The sequence below is a fragment of the Pantherophis guttatus genome, chromosome 3 (assembly GCF_059756535.1).
Source record: "Pantherophis guttatus breed Tessera chromosome 3, ASM5975653v1, whole genome shotgun sequence".
Taxonomy (NCBI): domain Eukaryota; kingdom Metazoa; phylum Chordata; class Lepidosauria; order Squamata; family Colubridae; genus Pantherophis; species Pantherophis guttatus.
The window spans coordinates 43,665,199-43,684,790 of NC_142065.1; the positions used below are offsets into that span (position 1 = coordinate 43,665,199).

The window sequence follows — 19,592 nt, forward strand, 5'->3', positions numbered from 1 at the left end:
ACAGTAGCAGCATGGCCAGGAGAGGTACTATTAGGAGCATTAATAATGTAGCATACAGTCAATGAAGATTTACCAGGAAGCCATTTTTCCCTTGATTCCCTCCTTATCTTTCACAATTCTGACTATTTGAAGTAAAAACAGAATTTTCATGCAATTTTATGGGGGGAAAACGAGACACAAGACTGGGTAATTGTTTTCATTACTGAGATATTGCTTCTCAGAATCTATACTTTATCAAATTTCAAATATATTGAATACAAAAGCCCACATCTGTATCGGAATAACTTTTTTTCTGTTTGTATTTTCCAGGACTGCCCACAGTTATTTCCTACAGAAGAAATTTTGATCCCTGTTGGTGAAGTGAAGCCCATCACACTGAAAGCTAGGAATTTACCCCAACCGCAATCTGGCCAGCGTGGATATGAATGTGTTCTCAATATCCAAGGAGTGATTCATCGTGTACCTGCTCTTCGCTTCAATAGCTCAAGTGTACAGTGCCAGAATAGTTCGGTAAGATGATATGGGAAGACATAATGAAACTCAGTGTTGCTGATGTAAAAAAGTTGGGGATTTATTTATTTGCTACAATTCCAGACTTCATTTAAAAAAAACAAGAAACAACAACAACAACCTTTGTGATAAAGTAGTTTATCCCTACCCACCCCACAAGAAACTGCAAAGTATAAAATAAATCCATTTAAAATAAAAGCAATAATTTAAACCTACTTTACAGCAATCTCAAAAAAAGAAAAGAAAGCATACAGGTGATACAATTACTTGGTAGAATTTAATAGTCTTCTCCTCTACAAATAAAGCAGGAAAGAGACAAACAGACATCTTAAGGGCATATATTTTACAACTTTGGGGCAATAAGAAATAAGGTTCTGTTTTTGATAAATGTTTTCTTTCGGAAGATTAGTTCTAAATGGCTGATCTCACTGGCAATAGAATGCACCTAGGTCCATGATGGTGAACTTATGGCACACATGCCAGAGGTGGCACGCAGAACCCTTTCTGTGGGCACACACATCAGCTGCTCTTCTGGTTTCCTGCGCGCCGGCCAGCTGATCTTTGCGCATGCTGGAGCCCCAGAAACCTGAAGACCAGCTGGCTGGTGCACATGCACACGCTGGCCACCTGGTCTTTGGGTTTCTGGCACTCCGGCACGCATGAAGACCAGCTGACCAGCATGCATGTGCACACAGAAAATCAGAAAACCAGGGTCCGGCACGTGCATGCACACTGGCCAGCTGGTCTTTGAGTTTCTGGCACCCATGCACGTTCCGGTTTGGGCACTCGGTGCCAAAAAGGTTCGCCATCACTGACCTAGGAGAAGCACCATTAGGTAGTACAACTGATATAAGCAAGCTGTAAATCCATTTTCCATGAGAAAAAAAATAAGCCTAGCCATCCCATTGTCAAAATCATGTAAGCTGTGATCAGTATCAACATTCAAGTGTGGATGACTAAAAATATCTTATGCCTGGATGCTCATTACAAATGTCAGAATTGAGGTAAAAGGAAACACAGTGTTATAAATAGGATTAACTGACCTGGTGCCATAATTTTATCATGTCTTGATTGATAGTGTGAGAACTTTTTTTTCTTTTAAAAAATGCCAGTAAAAACATAGGAGAAATGAAGAGTCAAATGCAATATATAAAGGTAAGGCAAAATAACTAAATAACTAATTCCTGTTAGAATAAGTCAATATATTTTCTCTTTCTCCCTTTCTCGGGTTTACAATACAATTGAATTATATGAGGAAATCATAGGTTGGCATAGCTACAGTGATAACCTGGTAATGTTCATTTATATTCATTTGTCCCAATAAAATGGATTGACAGCTCTTCTTTATACATGACTGCTTTTCCCCATTTATAACAAACTTATAAATTTCCTTGTACAGTCACTGATGAATTATGTGTCTATATCAGATACCAAAACAACTTGAGAGATTGCAAATAATAAGATGTTCATTCATAAATGAATGAAACGCAGTAGAAGTTATGTTACTGTATAAGACTTGTGTGTCCTTTTCACTGTTCTGTTAAAAATTAAGGAAGGAATTGATATTGTCACAGTTTGCCCAAAGCAAAAAGAAAAATCAGTTTTAGTATAGGGTAGCCTAAGAAACTGAACCACCATTTAACAATTGAGAGATTACCCAGGAATGGGAATTTAAACCAAGTGTGGCACATTTATTTCTTCTGTCTATTTATCATAGTTGCCCATTTCTTGTCGCCACAGCGGGCTTTTACATATCACCATGCCATCTTTTGTTTATAGTCCTTTTCAACAAAGTATAATTTGGGTTTGTTGACTTGCTTCTGTTTTCTCCTCTTTTTGAAAATGAACAGTTTTTAAATGAATTTAAGTAACTGGAATTCTGTCTTACTTACATTTGTTCAGTTTCCCAGTATTAAAGAGCTTGCTGCCCCAGATGACAAGGCTGCAGATGAGGCAAATATAGAGGGTAGAAAAAGAAAAAGAAAAGGACTAAGAAGCATTTATGCCAGGGTTAAACTAATCCTGAATTCCAGGCGGGAATGTGCTACAGGCAGGTGAGGTGTTTAATTAGAATCTTAGCCCCAGAGAAGATTTTTTTATCTGTCAGCTTCCCCTTTGACTGGGGGTGTCAGGAAAGGGGGGGCATTGGTGGGGGAGCATATGACAAAGGTGTTAAAGCAAAGCTAATTCACACAGGAGAGATAAAGAGAATTGCAGGCCTCTTATCAGGAAGCTGTCAAATTCCAGGCCCCAGTAGCTTGATAGAATGTATAACACTGGAAAGCTGTCTGTTGCTTGGAAAAGACAGGGAAGGAACAGGAATGAGACAGGAGGAAAAAGAATTAAAGAAACATAATCTCCCTTGAACAAGCACCATAAAAGAGGCCACTGTTCCCTTGCTTGCAAGGAATAATAATGGAGTCAAACATATCAATCACTATTGCGTTCCCATGAGCAGTAACACCTGCCATTGCTGTCATGCCTGAATCAACATATTCATAATTTTTAAATAATAATTTTATTAAACATTACTATAATGTTTGTAAAAAAAAATTGAACTTAAAAAGAAAAATATATAAAAATGACTTCCCCTTCATCACAAATATTAAAAAATTTAGTAACTTATTACCTTCTCTTAAAATACAACAAATGATCTCTTCTTCCCATAACTCATCTCTTATCTATAAATTAATTCTTAAAAAATCATCATTCAGTCCTTCTGAGCAAAAAGTCTATTAAGGATTATCAGAGATAACAGCATATCTATTTTAATCTTGATCAAATAAATCAACTTTATATTTATTCCTTTTACTTTTAATAATCTTGATCTCTAATCCCTTCAAATAATGTCTGAGAATTTGATTTCTTTTCATTTTTTCCCTTTTTTCCTTCTTACAACAGTCTTCAAAATTTTAACGTCTCTTTTGTAAATGCAATATTATCCAGATTTTTGTTTTTTATGTGTACATTCTGTTTAATTAAGACATCAGCCAGTTTAATTTGTAGAACCAGTGCAGCAGTTTTTTCTTTATCTTTCTTGTAGTCTGTTATTTTTAAATCCACTCTTAGATCACTCTTATCTGATAAAACTTGTTCCTCTATGATAAAATCTTTTAAAGGCAATCTATCAATAATGTCAGACATTCTTACAATTAACTTCTGGACACTGTTCACAAATTATTCACAAATATCCTTCAATATGTCAAATGTTAAAATGTTTTGTGTCCATTCTGTATTAGTAAGTAAAGTGTTATCCTTTAATTGTAATTTTTGGTAATTTTGGTTCCCTCTAGTGTCCAATCTTCAAAATCCCATCCTTTCATTTTTTTTAAAGAATTTCAAAACAAAACTTTTTTCTACTGAATGGATTTTTATGTAATTTAAAAACTTATTTCAAATCCATTTTTACTCTTAGTCTGTTTTAACATTCCAAATTCAACATTCTAGTTGTCATTTTCCTATTTATGAAAGAGAAACTATTTAGAGTTCTCAGTGTTTTCAAGTTTATCAATCCAAGCACTGAATCCATAAAGGCACCAACCACTGTTTGACCAAAGATGGCATTCCCTCAACTCCCAGAGCTCTAAACCTGCTGGAGACAATGTCTAGCAATCTCCTTATGAAGAACAACCGTTCATAGCACTTGTGGGCAATCTCAAGTCTTGTCCTTGTCCAGAAAGGAATTATGACAACACAATCTATTCAGTGGATCTTCATTTTACCGCTATCATCAGTTCCATTTTTAGTGAAACTATTTTCAGTTCACTGTTTTTTCATAGAAATCAACAATTTTGTCATTGTTCCATGGGAATTTTCTAAGATGTTACTTAAAGATCTCCTGTAAACTTTTCCTTTTAAAATAAAAATAAAGAAGAGAGAGTTGGTGAATAAAGGTATCATAAGAATTATAATTTTTGCAGCACAATCTTGCAGACACCCATTCCAAACTAAATCCTGTTGAGAAAGTAGGAAATAATCCCATGTAAATATGTATGAGATACTAAATATAAGATAATTAAAAATATTTTAAAGAGATTTGAAGTCTATTCACTTTTTATATCTGGAATCCATTATCATTAAGTATCCAGATCAGGATATTTGGAAGGACAACAGAGACAATACTGCTAATTATCATCTATTAAGCACAGTCTGTAAAATGTATACCAGATATTGGCTGGATTCAGAAAACATACGGTTGAGGAAAATGCCTGAATAGAAACTATGGATAAACATAAAACCACTACAATTCACTATTCTTTACTTAGTCATATCTATAAATCCTATGACAATATTTATCTGTGGGTAAGATGTAATTTAGCCAGTTATTTGCCCTTTAGGCCCTTTAGAGAAGCATTTAGTAAGAATATATACTTACCACATCTGAATTAAATTTTATATTTAATATTGAGTGTTTAATTAAAATGGAATTTCATCCACCAAAAATATGCATAATGTAATTATTCTATGGTGAGACATAGTAATTCTCTCTCATTCAGCAATAGGTCTAAGGAGGGCAGTCTAAATCTTAACATTTTATTAAAGAAAACAAAATTTGCAAATATATTTTGGCAAAACAAAGATTATATTTTTTCTCAAAGGTTAAAAAAAAAAGCTAACCTGTATAGTTAACGAGCAGTAAATAGAGCAGGTGGCATGCTTTAAACATCTGGGGTGATTTTTCACTCCACAGGCAGTTACTTTTGTTGCATACAATGCTCCCCAAAGCATTGCAGTTAGATGTCATTTCTCTGTACAATAGAAGTGCCTATTACACCCCAGCTGCAAATAAGCATTTTGTTGCTAAATACCTAGTTCACATTTTGTATGATGGTGAATTTGGAACAGAGTCCATAACAGCCACTTAGAAGACAGCAGAGTCAATTTTTTTAAAGAAAATTGTTTGAAGTGGACTGTTATATGCTCAGTTCAGCCCTTTGTATAGAAGCAGGTTTATTAAAAATAAAGACCAGAACATTTCTTAATACTGTCAACTAAGGTGAAGATCATTTTTTTTCCTCCAGAAGTCTTAAATCCTTGGATGATTGCTAACTTTTTTGTATCCTTTAAAAACATTAAATCAAACTTTTAGAATCCTAAGTTTAAATGTTAATAAGAGCCTTGGTGGCGCAGCAGACTAAACTGCTGTTAAATAGCACCAGCTGCCTGCAATTACTGCAAGTTCAAATCTCACCAGGCTCAAGGTTGACTTAGCCTTCCATCCTTTCGAGGTAGGTAAAATGAGGACCCAGATTGTGGGGTCAATAAGCTGACTTTGTATAAAAAAGAACACCGCTTAGAGGGGGCCGAAAGCCCTACTAAGCAGGTATATACAAAAGTATGAAGGCTATTGCTTGACACATTGTAAGCCGTCCTGAGCCTCCGGAGAAGGGCGGCATATAAATTGAACCAATAAAGAGCATATAAATTGAACCAATAAAGAGCCTTGATAGTACAGTGGTCTACGCACCCTGTTATTAACACAGCTGCCTGCAGTTTACTGCTGGTTCAAATCTCTCCAAGGCTCAAGGTTGACTCAGCCTTCCATCCTTTCTAAGGTAGGTGAAATGAGGACCCAGTTTGTGGGGGCAATAAGCTGACTTTGTATAAATATACAAAAGTATGAAGGCTATTGCTTAACGCATTGTAAGCCGCCCTGAGTCTCCGGAGAAGGGCGGCATATAAATCAAATTAAAAATAAATAAATAAATAAATAAATTGAACCAATAAATGTTGGAGTAAATCACTCAACAAAAGTAATAAGCAAAAGTTTATTATTCAATCTTGTGCTGACTATGTAGACAGTTTAGATTCTGCAGTGCTGGAGATCACTATTTTTTTATTTTTTTATTTTTTTTAGTAAGACCTTCTTCATGACGTTTTCTAGATAATTTCATCTCATTTACCATCTTACATTTTGCTTTAATAGGAAAAATTTTGTGAGCTATTATAGGGGGCACAATAGTTCAGTGGACAGGCCAGGTTTGAGTTCTGAGTGCCATGTAATGGGGTGCGTTCCCATTATCTGGTTCAGCTTCTGCCCATCTAGCAATTCCAAACATGCATGTGTGAGTAGATAAATAAGTACCACTTTGGTGAGAAGGTAACAGCATTCTGTGCATCTTGCTCATAGTCATACTAGCCACATGACCACAGAAATGTCTTCAGACAACACTGGTTCTCTTGGCTAAGAAACAGAGATGACCACCACTCCCTAGAGTCAGATACTACTGGACAAGGGGAAATCTTTACCTTTTATTCTGAACTGTATCTTAGGGCTGAATATTTGGAAAGTATTACTTAGTCATTAATGCAATATTCACAAAGATCTGAAGAAGGTTAAAAGACATATTATTCTTAAGATGTAATATAGTTATGGTGCTCAACCTTGTAAACCTATTTCTTTGTTACCTAATCTGCTTTTCCTTATGCTTTATTTGTCCCTGTAGCACTTTTCCCACTGGTGAATTAAAGTCCTATCCACCCACTCTTAGATTGGCAAAAATATATACTTGGCAGGAAATGGGCTGTTCCCATTGCCAATTCCTATCTTACTCTAGTGCATCTATTATGATACATACCCAAATAGTGCTATGCCGATTTTGCATGTGCAGCTCAGTATAATCAAAGCAATTTGGTTGATTTCTTTGGCTTTACTGTACACCCTCTTCCACCGATTACTAGTTAGCAAGAAAAATATTTGCGAGTTGCAGTCTGTACAGGAATGGAGCAGGTTTAGCTGCAAAACTAACCGTCAAATCTAGTCTCCTCCCTATGCCATTCTTTCTGCATCCCATTCTGAACTGAATAAAGTGATTTTTTTTTAATTTACCTACAATTTACCATGGCTCTTTCTTGTTCTCACCCATGGCTGCTAAACCTAAGTACATCCAACAGAATTGACAGTAACATTGGCTCCTGACAGCTGTGATGCTAGTGGCAGTATTAATATAGCTTTCTCTTTCCTCCTTCTTCCGTAGGTCTGTTCCTTCTTTCAGGGGTGACTGGTCACAGTTTTCACTCTCAGCACCTTCTCACTGTTAGAGCAATCAGGTCTGAGTAGTAATCTCCATCTGAATATTCTGTATAAGCAACTCATGGCCAGTTACTCAGCATTTCTCTTTTCCTATCCCTGGCTTCCATGACTCCTAATCACGTTTGTGTCTTCGGATTTCCCACCCCCCCACCCCAAATAATTGAATTGAAAAGTCCCCTTTGAAAATCTCAAGCCCTTGGCACCAATTTGAGTCAGCCCAATGTAAAAATTATTTTCCATTGTCAGGTAACTCAACTCTTAGTTTCAGTAGCACTTTTTTTTTTTTTTTTTTTTGCAGCTCTTGCTATCTGAGGACCTGATTTGGTTACAGGTTCCAAGGCAGTGCTCCCTATTATCAGAAACACTGCGCTCTTGAAATCCCAAATAACTCATAACTACCATAATTATTGACTGATTATTAAATACTGTTCACCACTTTGGGAAAATCATGAATATTATCCAACCTTGGCATGTGCATTAGAATCTCAGTTTTTACGAAAACTAGGACTATAAAATTAAAGCTTTTTATTCAGAGCTAAACAATTTTGTGCTACTTTGCAATTCTGTTCAATTTTCTTTGGAATCTGTAGAATAACAGCATTTGAGTCTGACCAGAGACCAGAGGGAGGAGGTTATGCACTCACTATTGATCACCATCTCCAACCAAATATATAGTGAAGGGTAACAATTTTTATAAAACATGCAACGGCCAATGGATACATTTAGCTTTAGAGAGAAATACTGCTTCTTTAACATTGCTAGAAGGAAGGACAGCTTTAGGCTGGAAACAAATTGAAGTAATGTCAGATTGATACACAGCATTCTGTTATAGTATGTTTGTTCATTATAATCTATACAACATATGCATTGACGTAAATGCATTAATGCAAATACACAATATTTATAACTAAGTTTTGGCTTTTCTCATGGAAGTTTTTGTGCACTTGAAAACTTTGAGGTTTCTCAGGCCTGATGACCCAGCTGTTATATATGGATGCAGTTTGGGATATGTACCTCAACACTCACCCATGAATAGTAGTAATAAATATCACAACAAATAAAATAAAGGTATTAAAATGTTGTGAAGCAAACTTTGCTTTTCAGAGCTTTAATTGGCTAGCCAAACATGCCCTTTTCTAGAGCACCCTATTTCTGAAAGCTTCCAATTTTCCTTCTCTGAAATCCAGGCATTCTATGGCCATTGATAATGCTCAGCACTCCCAAGACTTATTTTGCATCCAAAGAATAAACTCATTATTTGTATATACAAACAAAACCCCAAGATGCATATAAGATCTAAAATGTCATTTGTTATTAAATTGGTGAGAAAAAAGATATCTGTTCTCTAATTAATTGAGAAATATTATGAGGTACTTAATTTGCTCACCAATTTCTTACCACAGTGTAATAGGATTTGGTTGGTTCTGACCACTGTAGCATAAACTGGAGTTATTATATCAGTTGTTGAACATCTGTCAGGAATACTAATTGTAGAATTTAATATTTTTCTATTGGTAGTTATTGTTTCATTTCCCAAGGCTAAACATTACTGTGTTAATGTTTGATTTGAATATCCTGTCATATTATGTTTTGACTTTGATCCGTGACCAAGTAGAGTTATTTTTTTCAATAGTTATTGCTGCCTGACTTGTTGAGTAGGATACAATTTGTACAGTCACTATGTCATTAACAATGTGTCAAGAATTTTAAAAAGTTTTTTAAATAAAGAACATTCTCCTAACATTTCTTAGAGAACATCAGACAAAGTAGTGTTTTTTCATTGAGATCAATTGAAGCAATGTTAATAATACATGGAATCTATTATTTGCATATCCAGATGACATATTGTAATATATTTGTTCAATATTCTATTTATTAAGGCCTCTTTGTAATCAAGTACTTTAAATATATGCTATATATACAAGTTATTCAGTAATATAAAGAGAAAATACTTCAATTAAGAATATTTATAACTTGATGCAATTTAAGAACATTAACTAATGTGCAAATGTATAAAACATTTGCCTTGAAATTTCCTTGCTTCCTCTTTTACGAATCTTTCTCTCCTTCCTTTCCTTTGCTATTGATTGTTATTCTCTGATAATTAGTTAGAAGAGAAAAGTTCTGTTTAAAATCTCTGTTCAAACATCTGGGGCTGTTAGGTTGCAGTTTTTTCTTGGTTTATTTTTATATATATATATATTTTCCTCCTGTTACATACTGACTCTAAAACATATTCTTAATTGAATATTGTGAAGAGACCCAGGGCCTTAAATGCCTCTCCATTCTTATTAGTTCTACAGGTGCCTTAGCCCTTTAGAGGCAGAAATATGGGAAAGAGATAGGTAGAGATAGTAACTTTCAGACCTCCCAGATAATTTTTTTTATTTAACATATGGCATCTGCAGAGGTCATGCAATCACTGATATACAAATTTAGTTTAAATAAAGATCAGCAAACACACACACACACACACACCAGTCATATATTGTCCATGATATCTGGACAATACAACATAGGAGATAAAATATTAAGATAAACCATAATAAAATTACTATAGTATAGAGACATAAAATTGCTATGAGATGTTATAGTTCGATATTTTAGGAAGCTAACCATCTAAGGCAGTGATGGCTAACCTTTTTGCTATCGCGTGCCAGGAAGGGGGGTGGGGGAGGTTCACGCGCATGCATGCCCACACCCATAGATTCTAAGGGCTTCTGGTATGGCTGCAATGAGATCATCCCAGGTGCCTTGAAATTTTGTTATAGGTTGTTCCCGTGCACCACAGTCACATTGCAGACTCTCAGCCATTCTATATTTAAAGAGCTTTGCTTCATTCTGGCATGGTCTGCCCTGATTCTATTCAGGTGGCTTTATATTTTTCAGGGCAACTGCATTCCTCAAAGTGGTTTTGCTGGATCTGCGTAATCTGTTTGTTTGTGGTTATTAAAGTCACCCATCTTAATTACTATTAATTGCCTTAATTGCCAGATAATTATCTGCCCAGAATAGATAGCAGATTGGTAGAACCTCAGTTCTATCTTCTTTATCACTTCTGTCAAATTACTTCCTTCCTTCTTATCCTTTCTCAGAAACCCACATTAAATTCATGTTTAGCTTTAAGAAAAATATTTATTAAAGAAATATAATAAGAATGAGAAATTGAATAGTTGGATAGATATTTAAAATTCCAAAATAGGAACACCCCACCTTTGAAATAATAAAATACCAGTAACTAGATTACAATGGATATAGCTGGGATCCCTCAATGTGATGCCTCTGGTTCTATGTTGACTCTTTCCTTCATTTATTTTTATTTATTTTATTTCCAATTTATATACCACCCTTCTCCCTGATGACTCAGGGCGGTGTACAGCCAGAATTAAGAACATGAAATACAAATATTAAAAAACAATTAAAATATATATAAATAATTTGGCCCAAAAATTAAAAATCACAAACCAATTTAAAACTTTTAAAAATTTCTTCTTAAACCAGCCCGGCTTGCTGGAAAAAGTGGGTTTTAAGGGCACGGTGGAAGGCACTGAGGTCTTGGATTCTCCTTATCTCTGGGGGCAACTGATTCCAGAGGGTAGGTGCCCCCCACAGAGAAGGCCCCCCCGGGGGTCACCAGCCTACATTGTTTGGCTGATGGCACCCTGAGGAGGCCCTCTCTGTGGGAGTGCACGGGTCAATGGGAGGTCGTCGGTAGCAGCAGGCGGTCTCGAAGATAGCTAGGCCCTATGCCATGGAGCGCTTTAAAGGTGATGACCAACACCTTGAAGCGCACCCGGAAGACCACCGGGAGCCAGTGCAGCTTGCACAGGAGCAGTGTTACATGGGATCGCCATGCTGCTCCCGTCACTACCTGCGCTGCTGCGTTCTGGACTAGTTGGAGCCTCCAGGTGCTCTTCAAGGGGAGCCCCATGCAGAGAGTGTTTCAGTAGTCAAGGCAAGAGGTGACGAGGGTGTGAGTGACTGTGCACAGGGAATCCCGATCAAGAAAGGGCCGCAACTGGCGAATCAGGCGAACCTGACAAAAGGTCCCCCTGGTTACAGCCGTCAGATGTTCCTCCAAGGACAGCTGCATATCCAGGAGGACTCCCAGATTGCGAGCCCTTTCTGTGGGGGCCAAAGACTCACCCCCAATAGACAGTCAGGGCCGGATTTTCCTATAGGCTAACTAGGCTTCAGCCTAGGGCCTCAAGATCAAGAGGGGCCTACATTCAAATTGTTAGCAAAATTAAAATTACACTTTCACTATAGGTGAAAGGGCCTCATAAGTGGAATAGCCTAGGGCCTCTTTTCATCTAAATCCGGCTCTGTAGTCAGTGATGGAGTCAACTGACTATATCGGGATGCCGGGAGCCACAGCCACTCAGTCTTGGAAGGGTTGAGCTTGAGCCTGTTCCTCCCCATCCAGATCCGCACAGCCTCCAGGCACTGGGACATCAATTCAAGGGCATCATTGGGGTGGCCTGGGGTGGAGATGTACAGCTGGGTGTCATCAGCGTACTGATGGTATCTTACCCCAAAGCCACGGATGATCTTGCCCAGCGGCTTCACATAAATGTTGAATAGAAGGGGTGAGAGGACCGATCCCTGCGGCACTCCACAGATGAGAGGCCTCGAGGTCGACCTCTGCCCCCCTGCCAACACAAACTGCGACCAGTCGGAGAGAAAGGAGGAGAACCACCGCAACACGGTGCCTCCCACCCCCAACTCTTCCAGCTGGTGCAGCATGATACCATGGTCGATGGTATCAAAAGCCGTTGAGAGATCTAACAGGACCAGATGACCTAGCAGCCATTCATGAGTTGGCCAACTCTCCACAATTAGCAGCCATATACCCCTAACATACTCACAGAATTCATAATGCCTACTCATGCTCCCCCCATGTAGGGAACCATAATAAAATTATGGTTGCCCACATAAGGGGGGAGCATAACTGGGTCATTTTGAATTCTCTGAGTATGTTGTGGATATATGGCTGCTAATTGTAGAAAACTAGCCTGCAATTTTATTACTCTTAGCAGAAAGCAAACAATGTCATGTAAAATCTGGTTAGGTGATCCAAAGACTACATGTAGAAAAGGACTTTATACCTCTTATAATTAGAAAATAGGCTGAAAAAGTATTGATTTAAATGGAAATTATTTGTCTGTCTCTGGTAGCGTTAACACCTCAGATAGTTTCCTGAGAAAAGGTGCATGGTATTTCCAAGGAAACTATAGATGTCAGTTATCCTGATTAAGGATAGTTATAACATTAAATTAAGAATGGGTAATACAGTATGTGACCATCCAGATGCTGCTAATTTGCACTGCACATCATCCTTCATTATTGACCACGGTGGCTAATACTAGATGATGGAGTTTCTCACTTTTGCTTTAAGGAAGCAGATTAAGTGTTGCAGGTGTCAGGGAAGCAGCCGTGTTAGTCATTTGTAGGTTTCATGTCATTTTAAAGTCTATTAACACACATGTTTCCATGAATCACTGTCTACTTGGCTGAAGGAGGCAAGACAGCACAGTCTGTATCAACCCAGTGAGCTATCACTGAATGAAAAGCCTTTTTTTTCCAGAACTAGGATCTCATTTATTTCTCTACATGTTGTCTAAAACATCAGTATGCTGGTATTTTCCAAGTACTTTAGACAGAATAAACTAGCATATTTGCGTGGAGAAGAGCTATGCATTGTGTAGCTTTATTACAAGGATGTGTAGGATTTTCTTTTTCATCTCATTAATTCTTTCATTGATAATATGGCTTTATCAGCAAGCCCAAGACTGAATGGTGAGAACAGTCTGCATGAAATGGATAATTAATCTATTACCTCTCTCCAGGTCTGTCAGTTGATTTAATTATGTCCCTCTCTCTCTAAATCTGTGTTAAAACTTCCAGCTTTCCAGTGTTGCCATATATCCCTAAAGCTACTGTATTTGTTGTAAAATTCTAAATTGTTCATTCCTTGGCTTCCCAACCTTTTTACACATTTTGCCTGAATGTTTATTTCTCTTTTATTTCCTAGTACTTCTATGATGGAATGGACATAAGTAATTTAGCTGTAGATTTTGCTGTCGTTTGGAATGGAAACTTCATTATCGACAACCCAGAGGATATGAAAGGTAAATATTTCAAAATATATTGTTATATTTTCATTTATTTCATTTATTTATTTAAAATAAAAACAAGTATAAACCAATCAAGTTAGACATTATATTCCAATCAGTTATTACTTTTAATATGTTACATCATACTGTTTACCAAAATGTGTTTTTTAGAAAATGTCTAAATGATAATAGACAATGCCTAAATTATCATCACATGGAATCTTCATAAATACAGGGAATACAAGAAATTCCATATATTTTCTAATCCTATCTAAAATAAAGATAAGGCACAAATCAGGGTCAATCTAGCTATCTCAAGAGTAAAAAATATGAAGAAACCTGGGGTGAAAATGATGAGGAAATCTAAGTGGATAAAAATATGCAGCTGTCTCAATCATCATTTTGTATTATGCCGCCTTAAGAGCTTTTGGAGAAAAACCAAATTTGACCCTAGAAGTGGGGTCATGGCTTGCATAGGACACTGGCTGAGTTACAAGCTCAACACTAGAAAGTGTTGAAGGTAGAAAAAGTTCTTAAGGTAAACAGGCATTATAGTTGACCTTGGAGGGCTGTGAGGCAGGGGTGAAATCCAGCAGGTTCTGACAGGTTCTGGAGAACCGGTAGCGGAAATTTTGAGTAGCTCAGAGAACCAACAAATACTACCTCTGGCTGGCCCCAGAGTGGGCTGGGACTGGAGATTTTGCAATATCCTTCCCCAGGAGTAGGGAGGGAATGGGGATTTTGCAATATCCTTTCCCCCAGGAGTGGGGTGGAATGGAGATTTTGCAGTATCCTTCCCCTGCCACACCCACCAAGCCACACCATGCCCACCAAGCCACGCCCACAGAACTGGTAGTAAAAATTTTTGGATTTCACCAGTGGTGTGAGGAAAATAAGCTTATAAGTCAGTGAATGGTTAAAGCATTTATTTTGCAATGCAGAACTACACTAACCTTAAGAACATAATTCCCCCACTAAATAGTAATATAAATATAGTCCAGGAAGAGATTGCAGTCCTTTTGGGCTCTGATGTGGACTGCAGATAAGCACAGCAGATCACCTCTTTTCATCCTGACTAGAGCAGCCATATATAGCAGCACATAGACCCCCAAAAAACTCTATACTTTGCTGGTATCTCTGTCTTTTACTGCGACTGACAAATATTAAGATGATCAGCCTAGAATTTTCTGACTTCCTTGGTTCTCCATAATTTTCTCTTTCTGAGAAAGGAAATACTGACTCAAGTATCTGTCTTAGATGCAAAGAATTTACTGAGTTTTACTTGGTTTCCACATATTTTTGAGTCCTTATTTCAGTCCTTTGTTGTCTAACTGCCCAAACTGGTTTCTAGCTAGTTTTCTACTTTTTCCTTTTTTTTCATTATTACCTTACAGTTCCTGTTAGAATTTGTTCTTTTTTTGTGGAACAGACTTCTTTTCATTTCTTGAAGGAAGCCTTGCAGCCTTTTACTGCTTCCTTTTAAACTGCCAGAAAACGATATTGGCCTCTTCCTGGTTTGGCTGACCCTTTTTTACATTGTGGAAATAGAACAAAACCGCATCTCTAGGTCCAATCTTATCTCTGCAGCCAAATATCACTGGCCAGTGTGATTCTGGTCTTCCAGTGTTCTCTGGAATGTTATATTCCTTGGATAAGAACAGCAGCATCTCTCCTAATGCAGTTTTCCAGTCTTTTCTGAGTTTATTTTAGAGCTTCTAAAGAGCAAGGACACTCTTGCTTTACATTGTTGTTATTAAGATAAACAGATTTCCAATGTACAGTATTATCAGGAATCCTAATTCCTGTTAGTTGTAGTTTACAATCTCTCTGGAATGGCTGGAAATGTTAATGCTACAACTTTAATGCAATCGTGCAGGACTATGTGTTGCTTTCGTAAAATTTAGTGTCATAATTCTCTCGTTATTAGCAAACCCATCCTTCTGACATTGCCCTTCCTTTTAGCAAAAAAAGATATTTGCTTAGGATTGTGGTGATTAAGGGCAGGACTGGCCAAAGTAAAAGAGACAAATCAGGAGACCAATCAATCTCGGGATATTTGGACTCCGCTTGTAACTGTATCAGTTTTTCTACTGGCTTTCTAATTCCAAAACTGGTATTGCCATGCATATTTATTTACACATTGTGATGTTTGTTTCCCATTTCAAAGCTCCTAGAATATCCATCATTTTGATTAAAATACTTAGTACTGTACGCTGGTGACTAGAAGTGAAAGATGAACTCTTACTGCAAGAGGTTCAGACATGACTGGGACACTTTGGTTGCATAGACAGCTGTCCTTGTTTGCAGTCTTATTCAAACATTTGCTCTCATAGATCTTTTCTAACAATATGGTAATGGAAGATACATTTTGTTAGAACGATCCACATGAATACTTTTATCAATAATTTAGGTCCATTCTAAGCCATGTTTTTTTCTTCACATAATCACAATGCCCTCACAATTTTCAGCTAGCATTCCCAATACATTTAGATGGCTCCAGATGGGGAATCTGTATTAAGTAGACATCTGCTTTGCCTAATGTATTTACACATAGCACAGTATTAAAGCTCTGATGCTTGTATAATATGGACATGAAAGGTAATTTGGACAAGGCTAAGTCTGGCATATAGCCTATAATCTAAATAATGTTCCCTCTGTTGCTGTTCTTATGTATATTTGAACAAAGACATATCATGCATGTGTAATGCAGATTCTTAGATGTTTTTGGCTTCCTAATCAAGGGTTGAGAGCAACTGGCCCAAAGTAACTCAATCAGTTTCTAAGTATAAGGGAAGAATAGCACTGGGGTCTCTTGGCTTCTAGTCCAATACTTTAACCACTGCACAACACTAGCTCTTATACGTATATGTGTGATATGTATATGTGTATGTATATTGGTCCCAAACACCAAACTAGCTCTCATGTGTCTGTGTATATATTTGTTCAGCACATTTCAGTTCTAGGGCCAATGTTTTAAACTCTAGAAGTCCTTTTTCATGAAATATTTTACATTAGAAAGAATTCTTATTCTTTTTTTAAAAAATGGGAAACTCATATGCTGCCACATAAAGTTCTAGGATTTAACTAATACTACACATCATTTTAGCAATTTTCTTAAAAAGTAAAAATGATGAACAATTGGAAATCCAGTGATCTATGTGGTAATGTACTCACCTGCCCAGAAAGAAAGAAGGTGTGTGCATTGGGGTGATGGGCAGGCTAAAAGAGGTAGATATGGCAGTCAAGTTAATTCTGTATGTCCTTCCTCAAACCAGTAGTTTGCTGTTGTATGCATAATATATTTTCAATGTAAGAAGTATATCCATCAAGACTGGGTTTCTCTTGTCTGCATTTAGTATAGAAGGAAAAGCTATATGGGAATTATTGCTGTAGTGGAATATCTAAACAAATAGAATCAGAGTTACAAGTAAACTTGGGACAGTCCAGCCCAACATCTGTTTTACTCCATGAAATGTATATCCATTGAAAACTGGAAACAAAGATATCCATTTAATTGGTTTTTATTTTATCCCACCTGAACCATACTTTGCTTTTGAGAGCTTTTGAACTTTATGAAAAGTTTATTATGAAACCTGATATATTGGAAGCTCTGCCAAACATCCCGGGATCATCATTTTCAGTGAACTGAAGTAAACTAAACAAAAGAAGCCTTCAAGATTGTGGCCCAAATGAGGCATGGAAGAAAGTATGGTTTTTGTTTTTTTTTTTAAAGTAGCAAGGTTCAGGAGGAAGCAGAAGAATTTATAGCCCCATTATACAAGCATATAAAGACCTTATATGACCTTACTCATATTTCTTGAATTTTGTTGCATCCTAGATCAACCAATTTACTGTTATTTGAAGGGAACAATTTAAACAAAGAAAGGAATCATTTCCTTTACAATCATGTGATAGCTTATTGAAAATTGTCTTGATCCCCAGTTCATGAGTGTTGAGTCCCATTAACCTTGCCACTTCAAGATGTAAAATAAATTGTTCAGGCCTTTCTAAGAATCATGCATCCTTAAATATATCATGCACCCAAATCAAATGCTTTCTAAACATAAGGTAAAAAGATATACTAGATTGTCTATCGTAATGGAAAGGCATTTTTTAATCAGATCTGACTCGTCTTGGATTGCTAATTGCTAACCATTTATTTTGATGCATACAAATTTCAGTTTCATAGAACTTAGAAGTATGGACAATTTAAAGAAAATTATTGCACAAAATGATTTTGTGACGATTAACATTGGAACTATTAAGAGTTTATGTGAAACAAGGGGATAAAAGGAACCCTTATAATGTCTTTGAGACATCTAATCTCATTCTGCAATCCAGAAAGAATTGGATGGCTGTAGTTCATTCAGATTGAAGCTTCAGATCAGGCTTTAAAATTGCAGAACTCTAAAGAAGTATCTAAATGTGTTGACTTTGGCATCTTGCCTCTAACTACAACTGAGCATATTTATTGGATTTATGCTCGACCAGCAATAGTTTAACATTAAATTAGTCTGGGAGTATTGAAATACCTCAGGGAAACTAGCAATAAAAGACCAGTTCATAAGCAGCAAATGTCATCTGTCTTTTCTCTTGAATGATTATGGAAACAGTTATATTTTAAAACAAGAAAGTGTCTTGTGACACTTTAGTAACCTAGAACCGATGCCGGCCTGCAGAATAATCTGAGTCCATATTTGTTTGTAAGTTCTTTCTTTCCTTTTTTTTTATTTATTTTTTTTATTTATTTTTTTTATTTGATTTATATGCCGCCCTTCTCCGAAGACTCAGGGCGGCTTACAGTGCGTTAAGCAATAGCCTTCATCCTTAAGCAAATATCACGTGACTTAGAATGATCATGATAATTAAGTCCAAATTCTTTTAAAAAAGAAGACATAGACAGTGAGCAGATGGGTAACTTAACTTAACAAAATGTCACATAAAAATATAAAATGTTAGATAAACTTATTGAGCCTGCCAGTATCAATTAAAATTAAAACCTGTTGAATAAATAAATAACAGCTAAGAGGCTAAATCATCCTACCACTTCTACGTAGAGCATATAAATTAAATCACTATATCCCAAGCCCAGAGAAATAGGGCAGATATTGCCTAGAGTATAAAATAATATTAACAAATGACAGATTTCCCTTAGAAAGTTATGCAGCAGTCAGACTGCAACAAACAGAAGAAGGCTCATCTCCTTCCTCAAAAGCACTGAAGATGATTATTTCCATTGATGGCAGCTTCACACAGTAGCTTCAGGTCATGCTCTGAACAGATGCATCTCATTTTGCAGGCCTCTCACCTTCAGCTCAAGCTCCTCTTTTCTATCTCCACAGTTCATCTATATAAATGTGCAGCCCAGAGGGAAAGCTGTGGACTGTGCCTGAAAGCAGATCAGAAATTTGAGTGTGGCTGGTGCACTGGAGAAGGAAAGTGCACTTTACGTCAACATTGTCCTTCTCCTATCAGTGGATGGGGAAGGTGGCTCGATTGGTCAAGCAGGAATGTCAAATGTTCCAATCCACGCATCACTGAGGTAATTACACATTTCCCTCCTATTCAGTCCTGTCATTTGCTTTCATTAACCTTTCTTTATTAAAATCCAAATGTCTGTGCATTCTTTATATACACTTATTATACACTAATAAGCATATATAAATATAAGTTATCTGAACATACCTGAATCAAGCCATTGTTCCATACTCTTCCTACCAAATGAAATTTAACAGGAGAGATACTTTGCAGTATCTGGGGTATTCAGACTGGAATAATCTTCTCCAAAAGGCTTGCTCTCCATCTTTTGCGCCTAGAGCAAAGACTATGATCACTCTGTGTTCATTTTAAAACAGTTAGATCCTTTCTAGGGATTTGTAACTGCTCTTTAAAGTTCTAAATATATTTTCATTAACTATATTTATATTTGCATG

General features: G+C 36.7%; 1 protein-coding gene across 1 annotated transcript in view; it reads left to right on the forward strand.

The window, feature by feature from the left end:
- Positions 1-19,592, forward strand: part of PLXNA2 (plexin A2) — a 449,635-nt gene that overhangs the window by 288,879 nt on the left and 141,164 nt on the right. Inside the window, exons 10-12 of the mRNA XM_034414337.3 lie at positions 310-510; positions 13,578-13,674; positions 19,002-19,201. Of these exons, the coding sequence (XP_034270228.1) occupies positions 310-510; positions 13,578-13,674; positions 19,002-19,201 (498 nt within the window). The remainder of the gene's footprint in view (positions 1-309; positions 511-13,577; positions 13,675-19,001; positions 19,202-19,592) is intronic.